The sequence below is a fragment of the Xiphophorus maculatus genome, chromosome 22 (assembly GCF_002775205.1).
Source record: "Xiphophorus maculatus strain JP 163 A chromosome 22, X_maculatus-5.0-male, whole genome shotgun sequence".
Classification (NCBI taxonomy): Eukaryota; Metazoa; Chordata; class Actinopteri; order Cyprinodontiformes; family Poeciliidae; genus Xiphophorus; species Xiphophorus maculatus.
Window position 1 is genome coordinate 3,662,885 of NC_036464.1, and position 25,896 is coordinate 3,688,780.

The following is a 25,896-nucleotide window of genomic DNA, read 5'->3' on the forward strand; positions in this document are numbered from 1 at the left end:
TGCCAGTGGAAATAGTACGTTCTCATTTCTATTAAGAATTTATTTACTAAAAACAAGCTAATATAGCTTGCTGAAAAGTTACTTGTAAGTAATTTTCTTAGTTTTTATTTCAAGCGTAAGAAGATATTTGGACTAGAAACTAGACCAAAAAAACTGTTGATTTTGTGTTTTTGCAGTGCAGTGATGCATGTGGCTAACTGAAATGGTGCAGAATTAGCCACAATGGCTAATCATTTTTGACTACATGTTAGCCATTGAAAGATTAAAACAATACATCATATTTTTAAATGTGGAATATAAAACATAATCGTAATTTATTTAGATTTTATGTAACACAAAGTCGCTCATAAATCTGAAGCAGAAGGAAAATTATAAAATGGTTTTCCGGTTTTTTCATTCTTTAGACTAGACTTAATATTGAGCTTCATTGTTAATGAGGTTAAATGAATAAAAGCACAAAATGACAAATTTTCTTTACTACTTTACAGATATAAATTTGCAATAGTAAAAGTGGTGGATTAGCAGTGTAATATTGTGAAATATCATCTCTGCTTCCTGATAATTGAATTGTTTAAAATTTATTTCCCTTTGGGATTAATAAAGCATTTTTTTAATTTGATTTAATTGAATTAGCATGTCAGGACGGTCAGTAACAGTGTCTTCAGTAAGAGGGCTCTTCAGATTAGCTGCAAGACTGACTGCTACTGGAAATCCTTCCTGCCCACAATGATACTTTTTGATAGGAGTTACGACAAAATTTAACTTCCCTTTAGGATAAATAGATAATTTTTAACTGATCTGAATGTGTTTAAGTTTGTAGTTGTGATCTGATAACATATTTTAAAAAAACAACTGCTTTGAGTAATTTACTGTAGCTGTGAAAAAAGGTCTTTAAGCTGTTGATGATTTACATCAAAATAAATGTACTCCTGCCTAACTTTTGAGAAAAACAAAAATAAACATAGCACCAAGAATCTTTCAATTGAATTCACTTACTGTCAAATTGTCTTGGTTTTATGTCTTGTCTCTGCAATAAGACACAGTATTAGAGTTGGTATCATAAGGTGAAAATCAAGTCAAAAAGAAAAAGCAACAGGGATGTCCAAACTGTGGCTCGGGGGCCATTTGCGGCCCGCAGGAGGATTTGGTTTGGGCTCTCGGTCCATAATTCAAGAACATAGCAAATTTGTGATTAATTTGAGATTTTTACAAATAAAATCTTAAAACAATATAAAGGATGTATTTTTTTTATTTTATAGATATTGAGGACAATAAATCCCCAAAAAAGTTTAAAAAAATATTTACCTGTTGTTTAAAACAGCAACTGTCCAAGACTGGGTTTATATTTTGGATCGACAATGATCTCCAAAATGTTAACTACTTTGCTTGTGTATTTAGTATATTATTGAAAAGATAAAAACAATAAATGTCTTAAGTACTCTCATCTTGACATTTTTGGCCCTAATACCAAAAGGTTTGGACACCACTGGTCTGCAAGACTTTATTATATTACTAATTTATCAGCATATTCTTACCGGCAATAGAGGCGGCTTTGGTGACCTCCTGTAAACAGATCAGATACAATTTTAACCTCGTCATCAAGTAAATGATGCATTTCCAGGGTGAGTAATGCTTACTCTCTCTGTACAGGTTTAGGTAGACGAGGGGGAGGCCCGCCTGGAGGTTCATGACTGGGACCTATGAGCGGGCAAACAGTGCAACTTAAAATATCATTTTCTCTTCTAATTTACTCAAGTTGCATATTGTTGACTAAAAGCCCACATTTTTGACTATTTTTATTCTCTTTTGAACTAATACTCACTATCATCACAGAGTTCATATTCATCATCATCTGTGGGTTGCTGGATCTGAAAAATATGCAGTTTGTGTCCAAGTTCAGATGAGTCAACAATTTTAAATCTACTGTTCAACATCTGATGACACTTACAGGACGCGTGTGTCCCCATTTATTCAGCCTGTAAAAACAGATTGGTATGAGTAAAATGTTGGCAAAACAATAGCTTTAGTTTGAGCTTTTGACCCTTTGCACGTGACGTCACGCCCTCTAGAACTCCGCCCACTCCGCCATGACAGACGTCAAAACAACCAATGCTTTCATACTCTCATGTATAATTTATGTATGTTATATTCTAAAAAACTTTAGAATATATATATATATATATATATATATATATATATATATATATATATATATATATATATATATATATATATATATATATATATATATATATATATAAAAAAAACAACCAATGCCTTCCTTTAAAGCTAGTCTAAAAACAGACATCTGTAACCTATTTTTTTCTTTTTGCACTTTATTTTGTTTTGTTTTGGGTGTAGGGTAATATACATTTAGCATCCCGGTCAACACTCCACTCCAGTAGATGGCGGTAATGCACATCAATACCTTCCTTGTCAACCACCATAAAAGAAAAGAAAAAGAAGACCTAAGATTGTATTTAAAGGGCCATGATGGACATCATCCATGTCAAGACATTTTAAAATCTAGTTGGGAAAAAGAAAAGAAGAAATTAAATTCTTTTGGATGGGAGATAGAAAATGTTATAAAAGATTTTGGTTTATCTGATATAAACATTAGTCAAACAGTTCCTCTTTCACCAGTTTATCCGTCTCTATTTCATAATAATGTTGTTGATTTAACTTTGTTGGAGAAAAGGAAAGGAGAAAACATTTCAGATCCATATTTGGTTCAATCATATTTAGATAGTAAGTACTATGGATATGTCCAAGTTTTTACAAATGCGTCTAAAAACTCAAATAGCAGTAATGGGGTATCTTTCATTGTTCCAGAATTCAAAGTTAAAAACTGTAAAAGAATTACTGATGGAGTATCAGTTTATACTGGAGAGATGATGGGAATTATTTTAGCTTTAGGATGGATTGAGGAAGTCCGTCCATTAAGAAGCATAGTATGCTCTGATTCAAGTTCTTCATTATATTCATTAAAAAATAATCAGGCTTTTAGTAGACCGGATCTTTTATTAGAAATTCAGTTAATAACATATAGAATTCAAGCAATGGGGTTATTAGTTATATTTACATGGATACCATCACATATAGGAATAAGAGGGAATGAGTTGGCTGATAAATATGCAAAACTAGCTTCAAAATACAGTAATTTATTTAAAATAGGAAAACATCAAACTGGAAGTTGTGATTTTTGTGGTCAAGAAGAGACAGTAAAACATGTTTTGTTATTCTGTACTAAATATTCTGTTGAGAGAAGGACATTAGTTTGCCGGTTACAAGAAAATAAATTACAGTTAAATTTACAAGATATTTTGGGAAAGATTTCTAATTCTAAAGATATAAGTTATTTAATTAATTATCTTAAGAAAACAAAATTGATAGAAAAGATTTAAGTGTTGTTATTTTATTATTATTATTATTATTATTTATTTATTTATTTTTTTTATTGTTTTGTTTGTTTTGTTTTGTTTTGTTTTGTTTTGAGGGGGGTGTATATAGTTAGCGTCCCGATCCACACTCCATTCCAGTAGATGGCGGTAATGCACATCTAAAAGTTGCTTGCCAACCGCCATAAAAAAGGAAAAGAAGAAGAAGAAGACCTAATATTGTTTCTATTTAGTTGATTTCACTTTAAAATGCTCATAGCATGCTGCGCGGTCGGCTTCACAATCAGACAAGGATGAGAAGCAAACTTTTGCATTTTACTTATAACTTTTAATGAGGAAAGATACGGCGGCGACCATGACTGTCAGCCCTCGGTGTTACCGCGGATTGGCAGCGAACACTTTGTAAAGGTAAGAAGATCAACTTTGATATACTTTAAGTATGATGAGAAAGATATCAAATGTCGCATTATGGAAAAGGTACGTGTGTAACCGTTAGTAACCATGGAGACAAAACCGACACCAAAAAAACTGGTTAGCATCTCGTCTGTTGTGCCTTTGTAACGCTGCTCAGGTGTATAGGCAAACACTGTTTATGACATAATGATATAAATCTTGTGGTTTGAATTCAGGCAAAGTTGGTAATTTGATCAAAATGTCAGGAGGGAGGAGGTATGGCTCGGTTTCTAAGCTAGCTGTTTCAGCTATTTGTCTATGAGCTCCAACCAGGTGTGTCACCTTCATAGTCAAATTAGCTCGACTGGAACAAGTGGAAGCCAGGAATAAACTGGCCAAAACATTTCCAGTCGCTCTGAATAATCCTTCACTTCCTACGTTCGTCATGGCGAATGAAACGTTTTAGTGACGTAGTTGCTTAGGGTCGATTCCTACCTGGGTGTTGGTTTTGGTAAAGAAAGACCCGGTTTGGAAGGAGGTGGACGAAATCTACAAAGAGAAATAAAAAGATCTTAAATGTATTTATAAAGTTTTTCATAACCATAAAATAAAAGAGGAGGAGTATTTTAGTTATTTACTGAAAACCAAATACATTTTTTTATACCGTTTGAAGTTTTCTGCACTTTTTTCATGTTAAAAACACAAACTTGGATTTTATGTTTTAAACCAACATAAATCAAAGCATAATTGTGATGTTGAAGGAAATTTTCACATTATTATATTTTTTCCAATAAGAATCTGAAAAGCGTGTGCAGATTTACTACAATCCCTCTACTGCCTTTACACATCTATTGAAGCGTTTGACTATTCTTGGTTGAAATGAATGAATAACTGTAGGTGAAAAATACATTTTAAAGAATTGTTCTCAATGGAATATAGGTCAGAACTTTGACTGGGCCATTGTAATGCCTGAAAATGTTGTGATCAAACCATTCTGTTGTAGTTTTGGCTGTTAAGTTTACTAAACTTGTCTAGTAATGGGAATCTCTGCCCAAATCTAAAGACTATTAGAGCCTCTAAGAGCGTCAGGCAGTTTTTAAATGTTCAAAAATGTAAGGAAAAAGAATACTGTATATTATTTTCTTCCACTCCACAATTATGCACTATTTTCATATAATACAAATAAAACATAGATATTTGTGGATGTAACAAGACAAAATGAGGAATATTAATGGAAGTAATACTGTATAAAACAACAAATCACTATTTAAAGCTGACTGAAATAGCAAGTATTATACACTTTTCATCACTATGCAACCAAGATTTTATAATTAGTAGTAATTATAAACATATTTTTTCTGCAGTTGTAGCTTTTTTAATCAACTAATATTTCTCAAACTTGTGGCCAGATAAATTAGAGAGATTCTGGAAGAAGAAATACTTTTCTCAAAGGTACATTAAGCTTTTTGTATAATGTTTTGGGGTTCAGCTCTTTAAATTTGACTATTTGAGAACGATATAAAGGAAATATTGCTAGAATTTTCTTCTGTCAAAAGCATTAATAACCCTTAAAATGTTTCATATTATAACCACATCCTTAAATGTTGTCATAACATCCAGACACGGGTTAAATATAATGGTTTAGTATTTAAATCCCAACTTAAATCCAACTACGAATGTGTAGCAAGACTTGAAAATGTATCTTTATGGACATTCTCCATCCAGTTTTATGCAATTGTATACATGTTTCTGTCAAATTTAAGATTACACATGAAGTATAAAAAGTAACAAAACATGTGGAAATATACTGTAATAAAGTCTAAAATTGACCTGTTTCTCTGTGGAGACGTAGACGGTTCCTGTAAAAGTGACAAAAATTATAAGTAAACAGCAGCATGTTTCACATATTATTGTTCCTATTGAGTAATTATTGTTCATAGAAAATTAGTGAAGTTACAGCAACTTGCCTCTTTCTCAGGTTCTTCATATAAATCTGTCAAAAAAAAAAAAACAAGGGAAGAATCAGTCACGTAGCAGAAGTTACCTTTGCAACTGAATCAACTATCTGACATTTTCATTTCTATTTCACACATATACAAGCACCTAACAACATGTTTCAATAGCCCTATTTCTTAGCTAATTGTCTTAGTTTCACCTTTAGCAACTTAGCTTTTAGCTATTAGCATTAGTTTTGCCAAATAACCCAGTAGGACTATTTGAAAACCGTTAGTCTTAAGCCGAGTCTGTTTAAAATTCATTAGCAAATGTTAGCAGGTTACCAAATAAGTAAATGTTAGCATTCACACATGGTGGCATTTGTGCATGCTAGCATGTACAATTTAGCATTTGTAGCTAGCGACCGCCACACACTTTAAATTGACACAAATAAGTCTTATTTCTTATCCTTAAAATTGGTTTAACCTGAAAAAGAAATGTTAATTTTTCTGGGACGTTTATAACTGCAATTAAAAAGATGCAGAGGAGATTTTGTCAATTTGTTACTTATTCACTAAACTAAATAACTGCACAAAGAATTTATTTTTTATTTCATTTATTTTTTTACAAATTATTTTGAACAACATCCTGCTTGATGACTACTATTTAGAAAGGAATATATTTTTCTATGAATGATGCGAGTTAAAACAAAAATGGTTCTTAGAAGAAGACTATTCTGATATCGCCACATTGCGCTTGGCCAATAAAATGTTCAGTGTGGCAAATTATTCCTTGCGATATAACTATTTTAAAAATATTCTTCTTCACAAGCAACTGTACATCTAACAACCTGTTGCAAATCTGTTATTTGCAGAAAATGCTGCAGAAAGTTAAGGTATTGGTTGTGAGTTACCGTAGTTATTTTTTGGGGGTAAAAACTAGCTTTTCCCTGCCTGTTTACAGTGCATATTCACATTTGAATTTCTTGTGAACTTTGTGCTGCATGTCCTTAAGTTATTTGTTGCTTGTGTATGTGATGTCAGCTAGTAATGCTGCAGAAGAGGGAATCATTTATATTTCTTTTTGTAGCACTTTGCACTGTTTTCATGCAGAGCTCCTGCAATTTTTCCAACTTTTCCATTTTGTTACTTTATATATTTGTTGTCTTTTTTTGAAGCACTAGATACAGGTACTGTAGTTGTATTTATGGGCGCATTCACACCAGTCCTGTTTAGTCTGCTTTAATCAAACTTTAGTTTGTTTGCGTAGAAAGTCCGGTTAGTTTCTGATGTGAACTCTGGTCCGCCTAAACCTTGGTCTCGGATTTGGTTGAAGTGAACTGTGGTGAGGTTCGAATGCATATGTGCAAAAACAGGAAGTTCATTACAGCCCAGGGCATTCTGGGTAAATACAACCAACTCAAACAAGCGAGTCTAGCACTAGCGGGAGAAATGGTTCATGGTCTTTTACGACAAAAGAGAAATCCTACAACCACTAAAATCTGACGCTACTTCATTTTTAAAATATATTTTATGAAAAAGGAAATTGCGCTTGGTGTCTTCTTCAGAGGTTTTCATGTCATTTGTTCAAGTGGTTCTTGGTGCAGCACCGCCACAGGCGAGGAGGGGAGCAAGTTTTTCAATTAGTTTGGATCATTTGACTCAGTGCAGCATGAAAACGAACTGCAGCAGCTGTAAATGTACCAAATGGTGCGATTTTGGTTCCCAATTGAACCAAGTCCACCCTAAGAAAACACCCTAAGTTGACAAAGTGTAAAATAACTGATTCAAGTTTTATTTAGCAATGTTAAAAGTAAGGTTTCATATAATCAGCATATCAAATAAACTCACCTTCAGGACTGGATGGACGATCTGGTAAAGCTGGAGGCAAAATGGGATAGTCACCTCTGTTTCCACCTTCTAACGTGGAGCGTGAGGAAAGGCAAGAAAAATACTTGACAAATTATTAACATGTCATATATAAATTCACATTTTCTGCCAATTGTAACCATATGTTTCTTTTTTTTTTTTTTATATCTACTTACTTGGAGATGGATTCTCTGTGGGTTCTATGTAGTCGTCCTCACCATTAGCATCTGGGTCTACGTAGTCTTCCTGCAAAACAAAAAAAGAAAGTTTTAATAAAGGAAGGCATTTAATAAAGGTTAAAAGGAGGTAAAGAAAGCGGCTTCACTTCTTTGTCGCTCCATGGATGTGGCGGTTCAGGAGGAAGTTGTTTGGAGGCTTTAACAGGACGGATGGGCTTCTTGGGAGGTCGGCTTGGTCCGGCATGACTGCTGTCTGGAAAGAAGAAGAAAGACAAGAAACAAAATATCAAGGTATTTGTAAACAATTGACAAAATAAAAATATTCTTTGTTCAAGTATCTAGCTCAGTGCATTAGTAATAGACAAACTCTCCTCTGTGTCCCAGAAATGTAAACATTTCTTTTTCAGGTTAAATTATTTTACTTATAAGCAACAAAACTTATTTGTGATGGTCGCTAGCTATAAATGCTAAATTGTAAATGCTAACATGCACAAATGCTGCAATGTGTGAACGCTGACATTTATTTGTTAATCTGTATAGCATTAAATTTTAGCATGCTCACATTTGCTAATGAATTTCAAACAGGCCCAACTTAAGACAATTGGTTTTCAATTAGTTTTATTTGCCAAAACTAATGCTAATGGCTAAAAGCTAAGTAGCTGAAAGTGAAGCTAAACCAATTAGCTAGTGAAACATGTTGTAAGATGCTTGTGTGAAAACCTATTAACTTATGAAAATGTTTTTTCTGATTATTTTACAATTTTCTGGAAAACAAAAACACTTGAAAATGACTCATATTGTGTGGAAGAAATGAGTCAATGTATCAGTCATTTTCTGGCTGCAGTACTGACCGAGATACTCCCCCTTTGGTAAGGAAATGAAGGGACTTCTGGTGAACTCTCTGTGGACCGGAGGAGGCTCGTAGCTGTCATCATCAGGCGGGTCATCGCATGGCTCGTTCTGGAAACAACACATTTGTAACTCTTCAAATGAATATCTGGAACCAAAACGACTGGTTTTGAATTCATTTAAAGTGACTTACGTATTCTGGATCAGAGCATTGATCACTGTCTCTGAAATCTGCAAACAGAAATTAATTTCATCATGAATGGAAACTGAAACTTTTTAAATTTGCAGCATATCTAGAAAACCCCCAAACAGTCATAGGTAACATGCAGGTGTTGGCGGACTTTGTCTATTTTTAGAAAGATGCCTGGGCTTTGAGTGCACCGTCCTGTTGTAGGGGTAAGCGGAGCGCGCCACCTCACCTCCCAAACTTCAACAGATTTATGATGGATTAAGACAGAAACTGCAATAATTTAGCTCATAAATTCACTCAGGCAAGCACTGAGGAAGTGAAACTGCAGTCAAACAAAATCCCTAATCTGTGAATACAAGTCCTGATAAAAACATGTTAACGTCTTAATTGAAAGCTGTGCTTTCATATTTGTTATATTTAATTAATGCAGTCATGCAGCACCATTATTTTTTGTTATTAATATTATTTTGGACATACATTGAGCTGTTATTGCTGAATTCTTACCTCTGTAGTCTCTGGCAGGAACGTTCGGACGAGGTTTGTTTTTCAGTCTGTCATAAATAAAACAATAAGAACAGGAATAATTATTTATGATTATCAATTTATTGATCTCTGCCACATCTGTGAAGACTTTTTCTTTGTAAAGTCTCGGCTGTGAGACTTTACAAAAACCAAACATTGACAAGAACCACTCAGAAAGAAAAAATACAATTCTAAAAGCTTATTTTCTTTTTTTTCCATCCATACTAATTTATCAATTAAATAATTGATAAATTATTAGTAATAATGGCTTCATTATGGTGTTTAGGTCTATTAATGTTGATTATGGCCTACAATGAATATTACATAAGACTAGGGCAATAACAGTCTTATTAAATAACAGCGTCTTCACTGTTAAATTAATAACAGTGAAGACTGTTATTGATTTGTTGGACAATAAATGGACAACAAATATCTTGTGATAGACACGTAATCAACATCAATAGATAATATGTCAGAATATTCAATATTATACATGTAGAATATTCATTGAACTCCGCACAGCATTCTGGGAGATGTAGGCAGAGAAAAGATGTTAGCCTCTCATCCTCTGAGTTAGCAAAGCCTCACTCGCTCGCTCGCTCACTCACTCACTCACTCTCTTTGGTTACCTAGCAACAACCTGTCGAGCGCAGCAGTAGTTTAAGGTCTATGACCTTCAGTCATAACTGCTTTAAAATAAAAACAATGGAGTGGAGTAAAAATTGCAGGTAAATGAGGAAAGGTCACGCCACCAGTTTGGCTGTATTTCAGACATTTAAAACAAATCAATAATTATTGGTTTCATATAAGCATGAAACGCTTACATTGTTATAAGTTTTTCAGCCATACCGTCCAGCCTTATAGAAGACCAATAAAAACATGTCAGCCTACTAAACAATCTGTTCATTTATTTTACAGTGTTTGAAAGCTGCACTTGGTTGAAGCTCCTTTTGAATTAATTATTATAAATTGTTGTATGGAGTCCAGTAAAGATGCTTTAACTTTACTTTCATCTGAAAAAGGGACTTCGATATGTCTGTCGAACTGTGACTCTTTAGTCACTGGAACACATTTAGTTTCCCACACTTTTTTCTTCCACTAAACTTTCCATTAATATGGATGTGAAACAAAGTGAGCATTCAGATTCTCAAGTTGTCTGCTTGACTGCTGACAAGTCACCAGCCCCTTACTGCTTAGATAATATCAGAAGATTTCTCTATTAAAAACTGATTAGTTATTGATCTTTTTCAATATTATATTCTGGGTTTTCTTATGTTCGTCTCTCTCATCAGACATTGTTTTCTAGTCATTTTGTTTGTTGTTTTCGATATTGACTGCTAACCATTGCCGTAATCATTGCATTTGTCAGAAACAAAAGCTTAAAATAAACCATTCTGTGTGTAATAAAACTGGAGTCTTACTTTTTGAACCGAATTACTGAAATTAATCAGATATTTGCAAAGCAAGGTGAGAACAAACCGACTCATTTCAGGAAAGGAAAGTGAGAGAACGGCCATCTGTTTTAGGTATTTTGGTCCATGCACCGCTCTCTCTTTCCAACGTTTGTGAAAGAGGAATTGGCGTTGTCCAGTGAAGCATGCACTGTATGCAAACCGCACGGAGAATTTTTAGATCAGCCGACTTCGAAAACATAAAAATCCTCCTACATAAAACAGACAAGTGGACAGAAATGTTTCAATCATTGCTTGTAGCTACAAGCACTTTTAAAACAATGCAACTGACAAAAGAAGTGAGCAGATGTTGAACAAAAGAGTTGACGCTGATTTAGTTTTAGTGAAGACGTTGCTCCACTGTAAAACATTTGAGTCACGTTTAGTTGTGTCTGCTATCTTCTACTTTTTAAAGTAAATTCAGCGAGTTTTACTTTTTGAACCTAAATGTGTGACTAAGTGAAAGATGAATTTACAGTAGTAAGTTGTGCTAACGTTTTATTAATTTTGTCAAACCTCCAAGAGTTTTTAGGATAGCACTTAAAAAACTGAAAGAAGAAAAAGAAAGGAGTGGGAACTATTTCCCAGAATGCTTAGCAGCATGTTTTTGTATCCTGAGATGGAAGTGTGTTACATTGATCTGACTCTGATGTTATTAAGGCAAATGTACATTTTTATGTCCTGTTTTTGAGCAGAATTCATTGTGATGTTTAATAAAATTCATAATCAGGTCAGAAATTTTGTTCATGCAGTTTGAAACAAGAATTTAAATTATTCAGAAGTAAAATAAGTAGTTATTTTAACTCGACAATGTGTGAAAATAATACAGAAATGCTTTTTAACTCGGTGAAGGCAGTTGCTTTCTTGCATATTGTGAAATAATTATTGGTTTAAATTGCAGCATTAAGTTAAAACTCACAATTAAAGATTAATTGTTTAAAACAATGTTTAGACAACTTGTTGTTAAATCAATTTCATGAACTTTAATTTCCGAGTTAAAAGCAAAACAATTTTTCTGTCGACTTAAACTGCATTTTCAAGGCAGCAGGTGAACTTTCATTTTCAAGTTAAACCACCTTCAAATGTTTTACAGTGTGCAACACAGCTCAAAAGTTCCATAAATAAATTTTAAAACACATTCGTTAGTTTATAAGTCACTGAATAGTTTAGCACCAACATACATAATAAGGATCTGTTGTGGTATGAACCTATCAGGCGACTCAGGTTTTCTGGTTTCTAAGTTCCTCTGCTCTGGAGCAAACTTCCAGAAAACTGTAAAACTGCTGAAACACTGAGTTCCCTTAAATCAAGACTTTAAATCAATTTGTTTAGATTTGCTGCCTTTGATTAACAATTGGAACATCATAAAGTGATCAATCTGTCATTGTTTTTCCTTACTCTGCCACTGTACTGGATTGTTTTCTTTTTTTGCTTGCTTGTTGATTTATTTCTGTCTAATCCTTTAAAGCACTTTGAATTGCCTTACTGCTGACAGTGTGCTATACAAATAAAATTGCCTTGACTAAGAAACAAATGGAAGATGTTATAAAAGCAGCTTTATTACCAAGACGACAGGATATTTCAGACACTGACCTTCTGATTTTATTCAGCAGACTGCCGTCATTTTTCTTGATGTCTTGAACCATTTTCTGAAGTTGCCTGAAAGACACGACTCGGCCATTCAGAAATATGTCCTCAGAACATGAATTCTTCTTCACAAAGAGTTTTTTCCCCACTCTTATTTAGTTAGAAAAACCTTCAATATCTATTAGAGAAACCCGATAAATTTGTGCTCACAGCTTGTTGAACAGCAAAAAGTGACCAGGAGTACAACTATTAAAAATTTAAAATGATCTTCTTACCGAATTTTTGCTGTTGCAGGCGCTGCGAGTTTATTCAACGTATCCATATTTACATTTAACCCAAGAGTTGACATTTTCCGAGCTTTATTCCTCTCGTAGGTTTGGACTGAGCTGCCGTGTTATTAGCAGGTTAGCAAACGAATGCTCTGTATGACTGTCAGTCTTGAGAAAAAAAGGGAGTGCTTTTGTTCCAGTTGCCTGAGTCTGAAAAAATCACTTCTTGTTTTTGACCACACTTTCTTGCATCACATGATGCTTTGTGATTTTCTTCAACGTCGCCCGTTTTTCTAGCAGCAGAAGTTGCCCTTTTAACACCTTCACAAGACAATATGTAATAAAAAGACAACTTTGATAGAAATGTATTGAACACTGTAAAAACACAAAATCTTGCCAGGTATTTTTGGTCTGGTTTCTACACTTGAAATAAGACTAACTTAAAAGTAACTTTCTAGTGTGATGTGGGAGCTTGTTTTAAATAAGTAATTCCTTAATATTGATGACAAAATACTTTTTGCTTGCTTGTTAATTTAAATTAATTTCTAACATGAAAATATATCTTGCTAAAAATGAAATGTATCTCTATCATGCTAAAGTTACTTTTAACAAGTGTACTAGGATATTTGCACTAGAAACTTGGTAAGATTTTGTGTTTTTGCAGTGTAGCAATTACAAAACGATATATTAATGTATCAAATAATAATCCATTCAAATGTATTGATTCTTTGAAAATATTATATAAGCTTTAGAGCATTCAGTAGAGAGATAAACATGTAACTTTATCTAATTTAATGTGGTCATGTCATGGAAAACACTGTGTTGCAATCCCAAGTTTTTGCTATTTATAGTAACCTAAAGAAAATGAGTCTGCAGCCTTTCCTGTCAGGAAGATTACCACATGTGTGGTTGCCATGGCGAATTTTTTTTTTTTTTTACACTTATTTTAATTTGCCAATATAATTGCTGGCACAGCACATGATCACAAAAACAGGAAGCAGTTTTTGCGAAACGTCCACATCATTCTCTGACCAGGCTTCTGGATGTTTAAGACTTTGAATCATGAGAGAAAAATGGACTTTAGATGTAAGAAAGAACAAGAAGCTTCATGTGGTTTTTCTCCGAAGCGATTAAATTTTGACATCCTGTGACTTCATTTCCTAAGGGAATAAGTTTTAAACCCTCCACACGTAAAAGGAGATATCACGCTTCTCCAAAATTAGCTTCTCTTTATTTTTAAATCCAGAGTCTAATTTTAAATTCTCACTTTGTATGTGTGAAGCTCTAAATGTTCAGACTGCAGATTAACTGAACGATAAAAGCAGAAAGAGTGATAAAGTTTTTAAACATCTAGTTCTGTGGAACAAACTTTAAAAGTTTTTTTTATCTGTAAGAATTATAACATATTTCCCTTTAAGTCTAGAACTTTACTTTTTTGATTATATTATCCTGCCATAAGTTTAGTTTTTTTCTCTCTCTTCATTTATGCATTATTTGCTTGTATTTCCCATTTTTAGCCTTCAGTTCTCTCATTGCCTTTTATTTCTGCTAAAGCATAGTACTTCTGTGTTCGGATGAGACTATTTCCTGGACAATGCATTTAATCAAGCTGATTCATACACCTAGGCCCGCATGTTTATGTTTCCTATGTTTTCTTGTGTTTCTTCCATGAACAAAGCTTGGACAGCGCTAATGCTGCAGCTAACTCTGTCTGCGTTTTTGTTTTTAGTGTCTCATAATAACGGTAAACTTTATGTAGTGTGCACCTGAAACATATATGTCGCCATTTTTCCTTACAGGTTAAAATAAAATCTAGAATCCATGTTAAGCTGAATCTCTTTCCTGTATTGTTTCCATTGACTGTATGATTGCACCATTTAACATTTTGAAAATAAATTGTCTTCATAGAAACATAGCAATTTCGAAATTACTCAAGTTTTTGGATAAAAATTTTTATCGCTAGGATGAAGGTTTTTTTTTTTGTTTTGCTGTATCAAAATTGGTTTATTTTGCAAAATTGCTAAGGAAACACCTTTTTCACACGACAACAGGAGTTCTTAACAGGATGTTGCCACTGGCGGAAACCACGAAGAAGACTATGACAGGAAGTAGTTGGAGGATCATGGCGCTGCATGGTTTTTTATTATTACTTATTGCATGAATAAGCTTATACACATGGATTTAAATTAAGTTTTTAGTAAAACACCGCAATTGCAAAATTTATTTTTTGTGAAATTAACAGAATATTGACAAATATTGACAATACAGAGTCTATTCCCACTCATTCTTTCCTGATTGCGATTATTAGCACTATTTCTGCCAATACCTGTGGACTCCTTGTTTGTCAAACATGCACCTGGTCTGGGGCTTGTTTTTTTTTTTTTTTTTGTCTACTTCCTGTCCTCCCAACCTCCTGTTGGTTGCGGCAGATGGTCATACTCAGCCTGGTTCTGCTGGAGGTTTCTTCCTGTTTGAAGGGAGTGGTTCCTCTCCAGTGTCACCAGATGTCTACACAGGATGTTTACTTTAAAGATAACTTTTTTTAACCAACAGGCAATACATGCTCAGCTGCAATTATTGTGTTGCATTGTGAAAATATAATTGCAAAGAGATTATTTATTTGGTTTGGAATTGGATTTTACATGAGATGATAGTCATTACAGAGAAGATTCTGATATATTTACGCCCAGTGGAACATGTTGCAACATCATGGTACAGCAGGATCAGAGGAATAATTTGAGTGGTTGTTATGTTTAACACCACAACACAATAAAAAGACAAGTCATGACATGCTATGTTGCTTTAAAACTTAATGTCCTGGTTCAACAAGGGCAAAATGAACCACAATAATACTGAAAATGGAAATGTTTAGTGGTTGGTCGGAATAACAATTTGTATTTGCAAGGAAGACTCTATAAATCCACTATATTCAAGAAAACCTTTCCCTTGCATGTTAAAGGCCTTCTGATGTGGAGTGTTACCCTTTTCTCTGCTGAAATTGTCTTACTTGTAAGCCAAAAACATCAATTTATGCCTCATCTGACCAGAGAACCTCCAAAAAATGTTTGCTCTGTGTCCCAAAAAGCTTGTGCAACTCCAAATGGGAGCTCTTCTTTTAAAAATGGTTTTCTTCTTGCTACTTTTCCACAAAAGCCCAAATTGTGGCATGCTAACTGTCTCTTTGACTGTAGCAATTCTTGTTCGGCTTGACTCAAAGTCTTCTGGAGAGAATTGTTGAGAGCAGAAACAGGTTTTTCTTAAGTTGTTTTTGTCTCTGTAAAAAGTTTAAAAAAGCGATTTAAAAACAGACAGTGACGTAGTCTGCCTGATGTTCTTTGGCAAGTCATTTTTCCACTTTGTGGTTCCACATTTAAGTTGAACTCTATATAAAGGGAAAAAAAGCTTCCTTATTTATAGAAATAGCTGATGTAATATAAGCTGCAAAGTTTAGCATTTGAGTAATCACTTAAAAGAATCCACAATTAGTTGTAACAATACACTTTAACTGAGAAATATTTTTTAGATGTAAAGACAGCATAGTAGAGATACTGTAGGCTGTTTACTTTTTATAAAATACTGTCACATGGATGTTGCCATGTTGTTTACGTTGCAAGGCATTCTGGGTAATGCTTGCTGAGTTTGAGTTAGCTTTGTTCCCTCTGACTGTCACTGTTGCCCACACTCCAGTCCAGTAGGAGGCAGTAAATGCACCTTAAGTTGGTTTGTCATCTGCCAATAAAATACAAAAGAAGAAGAGCTAGCTCCGTCAAGCCAAAACAGCTATAAGTAATGTCATTAAGCCTTTTCAGTTTGAATGTTTAAATCAATGAGCATGTTTAAATCAATGGAAATGTAGAAATCACAAGGAGTAATGAAAATGAGGAGGACCAAATGGAGGAAGATGAAAAATTGGTCAGAGTAGCTGCAAGTGTTTGTGTTGCTACCGTCGCCTTCAGCTGGATAATAAAACAATGAATGAAATGTACCTCTGGTCGGACTACGATCCGGTAAGCAGTTCTGTAAGTAACGCTGAGTCCAGTCTGGTAACGGCTGTTTAGGGTCCAATGTCTGTTGTGGTTTCACATTATGTATTGGTGGCAGTAGCAATTAGCTCCATTTGTAGTAGCAGTTAACTGCGTTAGCATCTAAAACAGCTTCCAGTGCTGCCTGTCTGATGTTTCTTTTTTCGTTTTTTGCAGCGGCTCTTTGTGGATAAAAACTGTGGCACTGCATTTATTTTTTTTTCTCGTTAAGGTAACGACCATTTGTTGGAGCCTTCATCAGTTTTGCTCGAACAAATCACTCAATGGCTTCGGAGAAAAATGTTGAGAGCACACACAGGTTCTTCTTAAGTAGTTTTCGTCTTTTCCCCCTTGCGCTCTTTTTTTATGTAGGAAGCGATGCAGATTCACCTAAATTATTATTATTTTTTTTAATTCCAGTCAACAATGACACCTTGTGGCCTTATCTAAAATTACACCAGTCAAACGCAATATAATGACCAACCACTCGGGTAAAGTTAGTTCCAGTGTTTACTTTGTAGATTCCACTGCAGAATGGAATCTGTCATCAACCCAGCAGATGAAAAAACAGCAACCTCCATGGGTGAAAAATATAACAAAAGGTCTAAATGTTTTGAAGTAATTATGTTTTGACGTACCTCAAACAGCATTTTTTTTAAGGTAATAGGCAAATTACAACATATTTAGGCCAACATGTTCAACTAACCGTGGATCCCATTAAAGCACTAAAAACTTAAGTATGAAATTACATATTCTTCTAAAACTGCAACTTTTGCAATAAATTAACAAAATAAGGAAGTGCATTTCTATTACTTTTGTTATTTAAACATAAATCTAAGAATCCAAGAAATTATACTTTTTAACAAAAACAACATATTTAAATCTTTCCTATTAATCTGAACAGAAATTCTTATTCGGCAAAGCTGGCACCGCTAAACGGGGAATTTGTTTCAGGTTGGCAAAAGGTTACATAACCCATAAATAAAGAGGAAATGAACATTTCAGAGTAAAATGCATATGCAGTCGGGCATAACCAAATCTCTTCTGTCTGTCTCTTTCTATCTGTATAACAAAACCAGCTGCTGCACACAGCTGTAAACACAACGTTTGCTCTTTCCACAATATTTCCAGAGAACTCAGAGATTTTATAGCTTCAGTGGGATGGGCCGTGTTTCTCACTTGAAGCTCTCTGAGAATCACAGCTAGTCTATGACTTCATGTCCTTTAGCAGCATTTATCTTTGGTTCATTTCATAAGAAATTATCAGAAATTTCAACACTTTTTCTAAGTGACACTGAATTTTGTATACTATTTTCTGTTCTGCGAGTTCTAGCTTTCGAACCTAAATGTGAGTTTGAGAAAGATAAACTTACAACAGTAAGCTGTGTTAACTTTTTATTAATTTTGTCAAACCTCCAAGAGTTTTTAAGTTAGCACTTTAAAAAAAAAACTGAAAGAGGAAAAAGACAGGAGTGGGAATTACTTCCCAGATTGCTTAGCTGCATGTTTTTGTATTCTGAGATGGAAGTGTGTTATATTGATCTGACTCTTGTGTTATTATTGTTATTATTTTATTCATGCAATTTGAAACAAGAATTTAAATTATTCTAAAGTAAAATAAATAGTTATTTTAACTTGACAATGTGGGTAAGTTGCATTTTCAAGACAGCAGGTGAACTTTCAAGTTAAACCACCTTCAAATCTTTTACAGTGTGAAAAAAAGCTAGAAAAGTTTATACACTTACAGTATATAAACTATAATTTTCACTTGAAGAAGTTAATTTTACTTAGAGACAAAACATTTTTAAATAAACACTCTCGGGTCAGTTTTACTGGCACATTTTCACAAAATGTAATCTTTTATTTTGGCAGTAAAAATGAGAGAACGTAGTGGTTGTGAAAATGAAACGACTCGCTCATAGAGCAGTTTGTTTTGTGTATGCAAATGAAAATACAAAAAATATCTCAAGAGCTGCACTGCTCTGAACCGATTAAGTTTTGGGTTCTACCTTTTCACCTTAAACACATTAAAACAATTTCTTTGTGACAAATTGATGGCCAATCTCGAATATTAAATGTTTTTACCTCAGTAGAGCCTCAGTTTGTTTAGTATGATTCTGTAGTACTCAATAATTTTCATAAATTAATTTTCTGCATTAATAAAAAAGTAAGTTGGGGGTTACTTACGGCTGCTGAAGGAGGCTGAACTTTCTGATGTCGTTCTCAGTGAGATTCTGTCAAAACATGAAATAAAAAGAAAAAACGAATTTACAAGTGAATCTCAATTAGAAAATCATCACAAAGGGAATTTATTTCCGTAAATGATCTCTGATAGAGCTCTAAGATTTTCTGGTAGATGGTTGGAGGGACTTTGGACTTGATAAGTGAGCTTCTCTGCTCTTCTTTCAGACTCTGGGATCTCGATTTTGAATTTAAACAAAAACTTTTCTCATTAGCCCAAGTAACGTTTCTGACATCCCTTCTTAAGGAACAGCTTAACACAAGAAAACCCCTAAATGGGTTTGTTTCACAGTCCTCTCCTATCCCAGTTGCTAGCAAACCTTTTCCTTCCACTCAACTTTCCACTGATATTCTTGGATACAGCAGTCTTTGAGCATCCAGCTTCTTTTATGATGACTCTTTGTGGATTTTACTCACTTTTTGAATCAAAATAAAGAAATTGATATAATTTTATAAATATTCTTATTTATTGAGCTTTACATTAGAAATTAAACTAATTTAAGCAGGTGAACAGTGAACGCAATATCTGCTTAATAACAGCAGATGGCAGCATATCTCTGAAGGCTATTCACAAACAGAGCTCAGTTAAACACTTAATGCACTGTTTGAAAGCTCATTTGAATTGCCTGCAGATCAGAGACACTTGCAAACATTATATTAATAAATTACATTTTCAACAATTGTATTATTCTTTTGTGGACTAGATTAACACAAACTGGAAGCTGAAATGCCTAAAAACCCACCACAAAAGGGACAAAATGCCAAACAACTAAATAAAAATGTAAAAAAAATGTATTTGGCTTACCATTTCAATTAATGACATTAAATATTCAAATAAAAACATAACCAAAATGACAAACATTGAAGAATTAATGTACCTGCCTGTTGCACTGTATTTTATTTTTGTCATATTTCAACATGTGCGTTGTTGCAGGAAGGTAATTGTCACTCCTAAATGAAAGGAAAAATGATTAGGATAAAATATGCAACTAACCCTGCTAAATTATGTATTCCCCTCTTCATTCATAATTCATGGCTCCAGGTCGTTATTCGCTTCAGTTTCCAAAATTGGTGTAATGTGATGAAGACTCATGATGGCAGATTTCTGAAAGCCTTGCATTGAAGTTTGAGGGATGAGCAACGACAGAAAAGTTTGTCTTCGGCTGGTTATGCTAAGATACAAATTAAATACAAAATACGTATCAATGATGTAGAAACTGGCCATTATGAGCCGAGTATGTGAGTATTAAATGAACGAGCAGTAAAGGGCGGGGACGGACCACCTGGCAGACCACTCCGGACATGAAGGAGGCGCTATTTCCTTTTATTATACACGGTCCCCCTTTTTTATTTTCTTTGACAGCTGACAGTATTCATTGATTGACTCCTTATGGGCTCTTTGCACCTCAGCTTTAGCGTTCGGGCAAAAGCGGCTCAATCGTTTCCGATCTATTGAAAAAGGCTCTTTACACTGGGTGTTTGCAGGGCTTGTCCAAGGTAACAATTAATGATGTACATCGATCCGAAGCCCCGACAAGTAAGCTGGAGAACGGTTTTAAGATGTACGCCTCGTTATACACAGATACGAAGGTGAGTTTTACTTTCTTTAAACTTTGCGGCTAACATTAGCTTTAGCTTATGCTAGTAGGCAATATTCTCTGACATTTTTCTTGTAAAAATGTGCTATCTAAGTATCTAAACATTTTTCATCCATTCTAACGGACAATGTTTTTACCTTATGTTCAAGTATATTATGTGCGTTTATTGTCGTTGGTGTCAGAGACCAAGTAACGGGGACTTTACGGTTCACACTTTTTGCTTCTGAAGCTTGAGGAACAACAAGCCCATAGCCTAACAGTAGAGCAGCTCTGCTGTCGGAGTACTAGTTCAGCTAACTGTTCAGGTTCAGCAGCGTGAATTAGCAGCGATGCTAGCAGCTAGCTAAAGAGAGAAACGGTGCAGCTGTGGTCAGCTTTCTGATGGAGCTGCTGTTTTGTGGCAACTGTGAAACTCTGGACCTACATAATGTTAAATTGTGATGTTAATTTTATTTTTCATTTGGATTAAAGAGTAGTAATAAAGTTTAAGCGTGGCTATTTATTTTACATATGTTTTGTGCATTACCTAAATCCAAAATGTTGCATATTTTAAAAAATAAAGTGCCAGAATGTAATTATAGTGAAATAATCAGCTGATCTGAACCTTTATCATTATGTCTGGGCCACCTATAAATTTCTGTAAGACAAAATGAAATATCTGGGTTTATTTTAGTCCATCAGAATCAGAACCTTCTCCATTGCTGAGTGTTGCTGCAAACGTCAGCAGAGAGTTGACCACAGCTGCTGCTGCTCAGGTCCTGCCCACAACCAGATAATGGAACAGATTAGATAATGGAATGGAGATTTTCAGATAATGGAAAAGCTCGCTGCCTGGTGTAAAACCAAACCGAACATTAACCGGTTAGAGCGCGACTTGGCAGTGGAAAAGCGCCTATTGTGTTCAACGAGTCAAATCCTTTGCGGTCCCAATTGTATCTGGTTCCGGTCAGAATACAATGAAGGACAAACAAAAATGTTGTGAATTGTCACAAGTCTATGATGTAAGATTTTATATCTGAGTTACATTAAAATGTTATTTTTTACGTTGTTTTTAGGCTGGAAACAGTCCGTCAGATCTGGCAACCCTGAGCTGTATTACCTCTAGGAATATGCCCATAGCATAGCTGGGAGCCCTTTAGGCAAAGCTTGTGATTTAATCATTTGTAAATCAGAGAGAGAGATCACTTAATACGAAAGGCTTTACCTCCTTCAAAGAACTGAACCTTGGCCTCAGAGAAACACTTAATCATAATTCTGGCTCACAGCAGAGCAAAAAGCATCTGTATAAAATCAGACTTAGCCTTTTGACACAGAATGAAATATCAAATAGTCTACCCCAGTGGATACTCGGGTACTACTCCTAGCGTGAATTATTTATAGGAGTGTCTGTGCTTGTTTTAAATGAGACACAGCAGCCACTTTTTTTTTTTGCTCCACAGACCTGGAGTCTTCACGTTCAGCTTCATTTTTATTCTCCAAGTGCTTTTTCAGGTTATATCCAGTCCAGAACGTGATCAGAAAACACGTCTATGTGGCCCTTCACAGCTTGAATTCTTGGATGTTGTTGAAGAACGCCTTCTCGGTTTACGTTGTGAGAAACTTCATGGTTTCTGGAATGGCAACCTGGCCTCAGGGTTCTGGTCAGACTAATAGCGATGTAGGAATGTTGATAAGAGAAAAAATCCCAAACTCTAACTTTAAATACAAACTGCATTTATAAATGATTAAATTATATATTCTTTCTGATTCAATGTTAAATTAACCAGTAGAGAATTTGAACAGGCTTTGACTTATTAAATTAAGTCAATTGTTGTTTTGTATAGGACATTTGAGTGACAGCTGGGGCTGTAAGGATTTCTCGAATGATTCGAGTACCTTGATTATTAAAAATTCCTAGAGGAAAATTATCTTTCTCAAAGCTTTGTTAACTTATGTTTTATTATTTAGGGTCATGTTCCAGCCGGGTGATTGATTATGTTGCGCAACACTCTCACTTCCACCTATGAGTTGTTGACGAAAGCTAAGTGTTAGCATCATAACGTCCAATTTTCAAGTTCAAAGAAGATGAATACAAAAACTAAAAACTGGAGTATAGACATTTTTATAGAAGTGTCCTTGTGAGCCTGGTTGTTATTAAATTGAATATAATTTCAGATATTTGTCTAACTTTTCTTCAGGTTAACTTAGAAAGTGAGCTATTATTGTTACAGGTTAATTTTCTAAACTACAGAAAAGTTGATGTTAGGGATGCTCAAATGTGAAAAATTGGACCGATGTTGATATCCGATATTTATTTATACTGCTGCTATGGTGGAATTTACCAGTGTTTTATTCGATCAAATTTTTACTCAATTACTCGGTTAATCATCAGAATAATCAAGTTAGTACTTGATTACTAAAATAATTGTTTACAACAATCCCAGTGACAACACAGTTCAAAGTGCTTTGTGTCATAAAAAGTCATCAATTGTGAAGCAAGCAATAAACAGTTAATCAAAATCAAGCATCAAATATGCTGATCAATGTTTATGTCAATATTAATCAAAAACAACTCTAACCAGGTGGGTTCTAATGAGCTCAGTGTTTCAGCTGTTTTTCAGTCTTCTGGAAGTTTGCTCCAGATGTGAGCTGCATAGACGCTGAATCTGCTTCTCCAGGTTTGGTTCTGGTTCTGGGAAATAGTTGTGAAAATACGTAAATTCAGCATGTTGGTGGAAATAAGCTAATTAGCTATTTGGAAGCAAACTGTTTTTGAGGTTTTTAAATTGTATAATGCATTCTATGTTAACTTGAAGGGAAAGATTTCCAACAGGAATATTTTATATTTGTTGTCGAATATCAAAATTTGACATTTCCAGTTTAGAAAACTCAACTGCAGGAAAATCAGAGGTCCACCACCAACCTGAGGCTTCACAATCCAACATGGCTGCCATCTAAAATTATGTAATTATGTAATAAGTCTAATAATAAACTGTTTATTTCCAATTTTGACCCAATCTTGGATAAGCACAAGACAACAGATGGATGTTTTTTATGTTTTTATTTCCTCTATAGGTATAATAGTTAGAAATGTCTGTAATTCAAATTCTTGTCCAATAAAACTAATTTTGATTCTGACTGATCACCTAACAACATTTCTAAGTACAAACACCTGAGCTGGTATTATGCAGCTTAAACGCTGAACTAAAACAATGAAAACCTGGATTGCTAGTAGTGATAGTTTCCAAGCAAGAATTTAAATGATTTCTGTTCCTCTTCTGATTAAAATTGACCATACATGGAAAGAAAATAAAAAGCTTTTGTAAGAGTGAAATCTCGGTTTCAACCAAAAGCAGGCACGAGGAATGCGGCCATTGTTTCTGTACATGTGGTTTGCTGGTGAAATGTCAACCCAGCAAGTAACACTGCTATTCACAGGTTTGTTCAAACTGTTTTTTTTTGTTTTTGGTAAAAATGAGTTTAATTTTACAGCAGACAGAATGATTTCACAGCTACATGCTCACGTTATTACCTCTGGTTCTTTCACCACCACTGCATGACGCCTCCTGACCCCCAACATGTTCACAGGGCGGCTTTAAACGCTCCAGAATCTCCAATGTGACAAGCTAATTCCAGGGAGAAGTGTTTCATTTTTCCTTCCTTCATGACCCAAAACATTCAGTCCATATTTGTTGCTTTTCCATCATATTTCGAACCAAAATGAGGATAAAATTTGATTCTAGCAACATCTAATCCAGGAATGTCAAAACTTTTTGCTAAAAAAACCCCAAATGTAGCAACAAAAGTAGTTTGATATTTGTTGTAGATCCAAAATTTTAAAGCGTTTTGATTTATGTATTTATTTTTGTCCATTGTAGATAGAATAAAAGGAGTAAATTTCCACCAAAAATTCAGACGATTTGTGATAAATCTCAGAAATTTCTTTAAACTTTTGAAAAATTTTCTAGAAAACTTTTAAGAAAATTTTTGACATTTGAAATTCAGAAATGTTCTACTTTTTTGTAGAAATGTTCTGATGAAAATCTAAAAAAATAGTTTTTTTAAAGAAAATTTCGGAGTTTTTTTTGACAGAAATGTACTACTACTTCAATTTTGCATGTTTGCTGTATTAAAAGAAATACATCTAGTTTTCAGTTTATTTTGGGTTTGATTGAATAAATTTATTTTATCCAAGTTAAAGAAAGAAAAAAAGCTGCTTTAGGTGCAGCAAAGTTGACTTTTCAGTAAAAGTCCCTGGATAAACTCAGTTTTACCTTTTGTTTAAACTTGGTTATAAAAAGACGAATACTTTGTGTTGTACTTCATATTTTCCTAAGTAAGAAAATTATATTACTTACAATTTTCACCCTGATTCCAAATTAAAAGTCTTTGTCCGCATCTACGGACCAAATGTGTATAATTTTTGAACTGCAGTCGGAGGCCTCACAAAATCAGTCCGAGGGCCACAAATGGCCCCTGACCCACATTTGGACACCCCGGATCTAATCCATAAAAGCTGTTCCATCTTTTAACAGAACTACGGTTTACATTTTTAAAACCTCTAATGTGAAGCCCATCTCTTAACCTGGATGCTGTAATGCGTTTATTTAATGTGTTGTCATTGACGGGCTGTCCTCCATGACTGGCCTTTGTTTCTAGTGTTGATGTGATACACAAAAGCTAAGAGTAACTTCCTTACAAAGCTGCCAAACAGGCAGCGTCCCAGAGATACAGAGTGACACTTCTTTGATCTGCTACATGTATTTTCTTCTTACCTTCTCTACCTGTGTGAGCAAATCTGACTTCAAAAAGAGAGATTACCTTTATCTTCACTGTGCTGACTGGCTGTCGTCCTCAGCCCTGCTGTAGTACTCTGAATTAGACTGTATTTTTCCACACCTTTCATTCTATCTGATAAACTGACAGGGAAAGTAAGAGGCTAACTTTGAATATTTTTCATGGCAGAGCCAGCTGCCACCATAAGCTAACAATCTAAGGTGTATTTCAGGTGTTTGTATATAATAATCAGTAGGAATTTTAGAATAAATTTGGACATTTTATCACTTATTGGAACTTTTTTTTTTCCAAAGTGGAACTCAAAGAGATTATGGTGTACATAGATGAACAGACTGAACTTATATGGCACTTTTACCGTTATTGTGACCGTAAAAGTTAACGCACTAAAGCCCAAGTGCTTTAGTGCATTAACCCAGGCAGGGGCGCCTTCGAGATATTATCGGAGGATAAGCCCAAAACTATCACTGCACTTGACCCACAAGAGCACAACCACATTTCTAACACGCATCATGTGCGTGTCGCACAAGCCTAAAGTTTGCAGCTGATCAAAACGCTGTTGCTCGCATTCTCCCTGTTTAACTCTCCAGCAGTTTTAGCGCAATGCTCAATAAAAGCGTG

The 25,896-nt window shown here is 34.6% G+C and overlaps 1 protein-coding gene across 2 annotated transcripts in view; it reads right to left on the reverse strand.

Moving 5' to 3' along the window:
- blnk (B cell linker) overlaps nucleotides 1-25,896 on the reverse strand; it is a 37,547-nt gene that overhangs the window by 3,444 nt on the left and 8,207 nt on the right. Inside the window, exons 3-18 of one of the 2 annotated variants that reach the window (XM_023326996.1) lie at nucleotides 18,851-18,897; nucleotides 12,379-12,444; nucleotides 9,317-9,363; nucleotides 8,816-8,853; nucleotides 8,625-8,733; nucleotides 7,920-8,026; nucleotides 7,771-7,840; nucleotides 7,577-7,645; nucleotides 5,759-5,784; nucleotides 5,622-5,650; nucleotides 4,287-4,340; nucleotides 1,949-1,976; nucleotides 1,823-1,868; nucleotides 1,638-1,698; nucleotides 1,536-1,563; nucleotides 997-1,027 (exon numbers count right to left, since the gene is read on the reverse strand). In XM_023326996.1, coding sequence (XP_023182764.1) covers nucleotides 997-1,027; nucleotides 1,536-1,563; nucleotides 1,638-1,698; nucleotides 1,823-1,868; nucleotides 1,949-1,976; nucleotides 4,287-4,340; nucleotides 5,622-5,650; nucleotides 5,759-5,784; nucleotides 7,577-7,645; nucleotides 7,771-7,840; nucleotides 7,920-8,026; nucleotides 8,625-8,733; nucleotides 8,816-8,853; nucleotides 9,317-9,363; nucleotides 12,379-12,444; nucleotides 18,851-18,897 — 856 coding nt within the window. Of the gene's footprint in view, nucleotides 1-996; nucleotides 1,028-1,535; nucleotides 1,564-1,637; nucleotides 1,699-1,822; nucleotides 1,869-1,948; nucleotides 1,977-4,286; nucleotides 4,341-5,621; nucleotides 5,651-5,758; nucleotides 5,785-7,576; nucleotides 7,646-7,770; nucleotides 7,841-7,919; nucleotides 8,027-8,624; nucleotides 8,734-8,815; nucleotides 8,854-9,316; nucleotides 9,364-12,378; nucleotides 12,445-12,647; nucleotides 12,810-18,850; nucleotides 18,898-25,896 lie in introns of those variants that run through there. The other variant, XM_023326997.1, reaches the window with a different exon arrangement.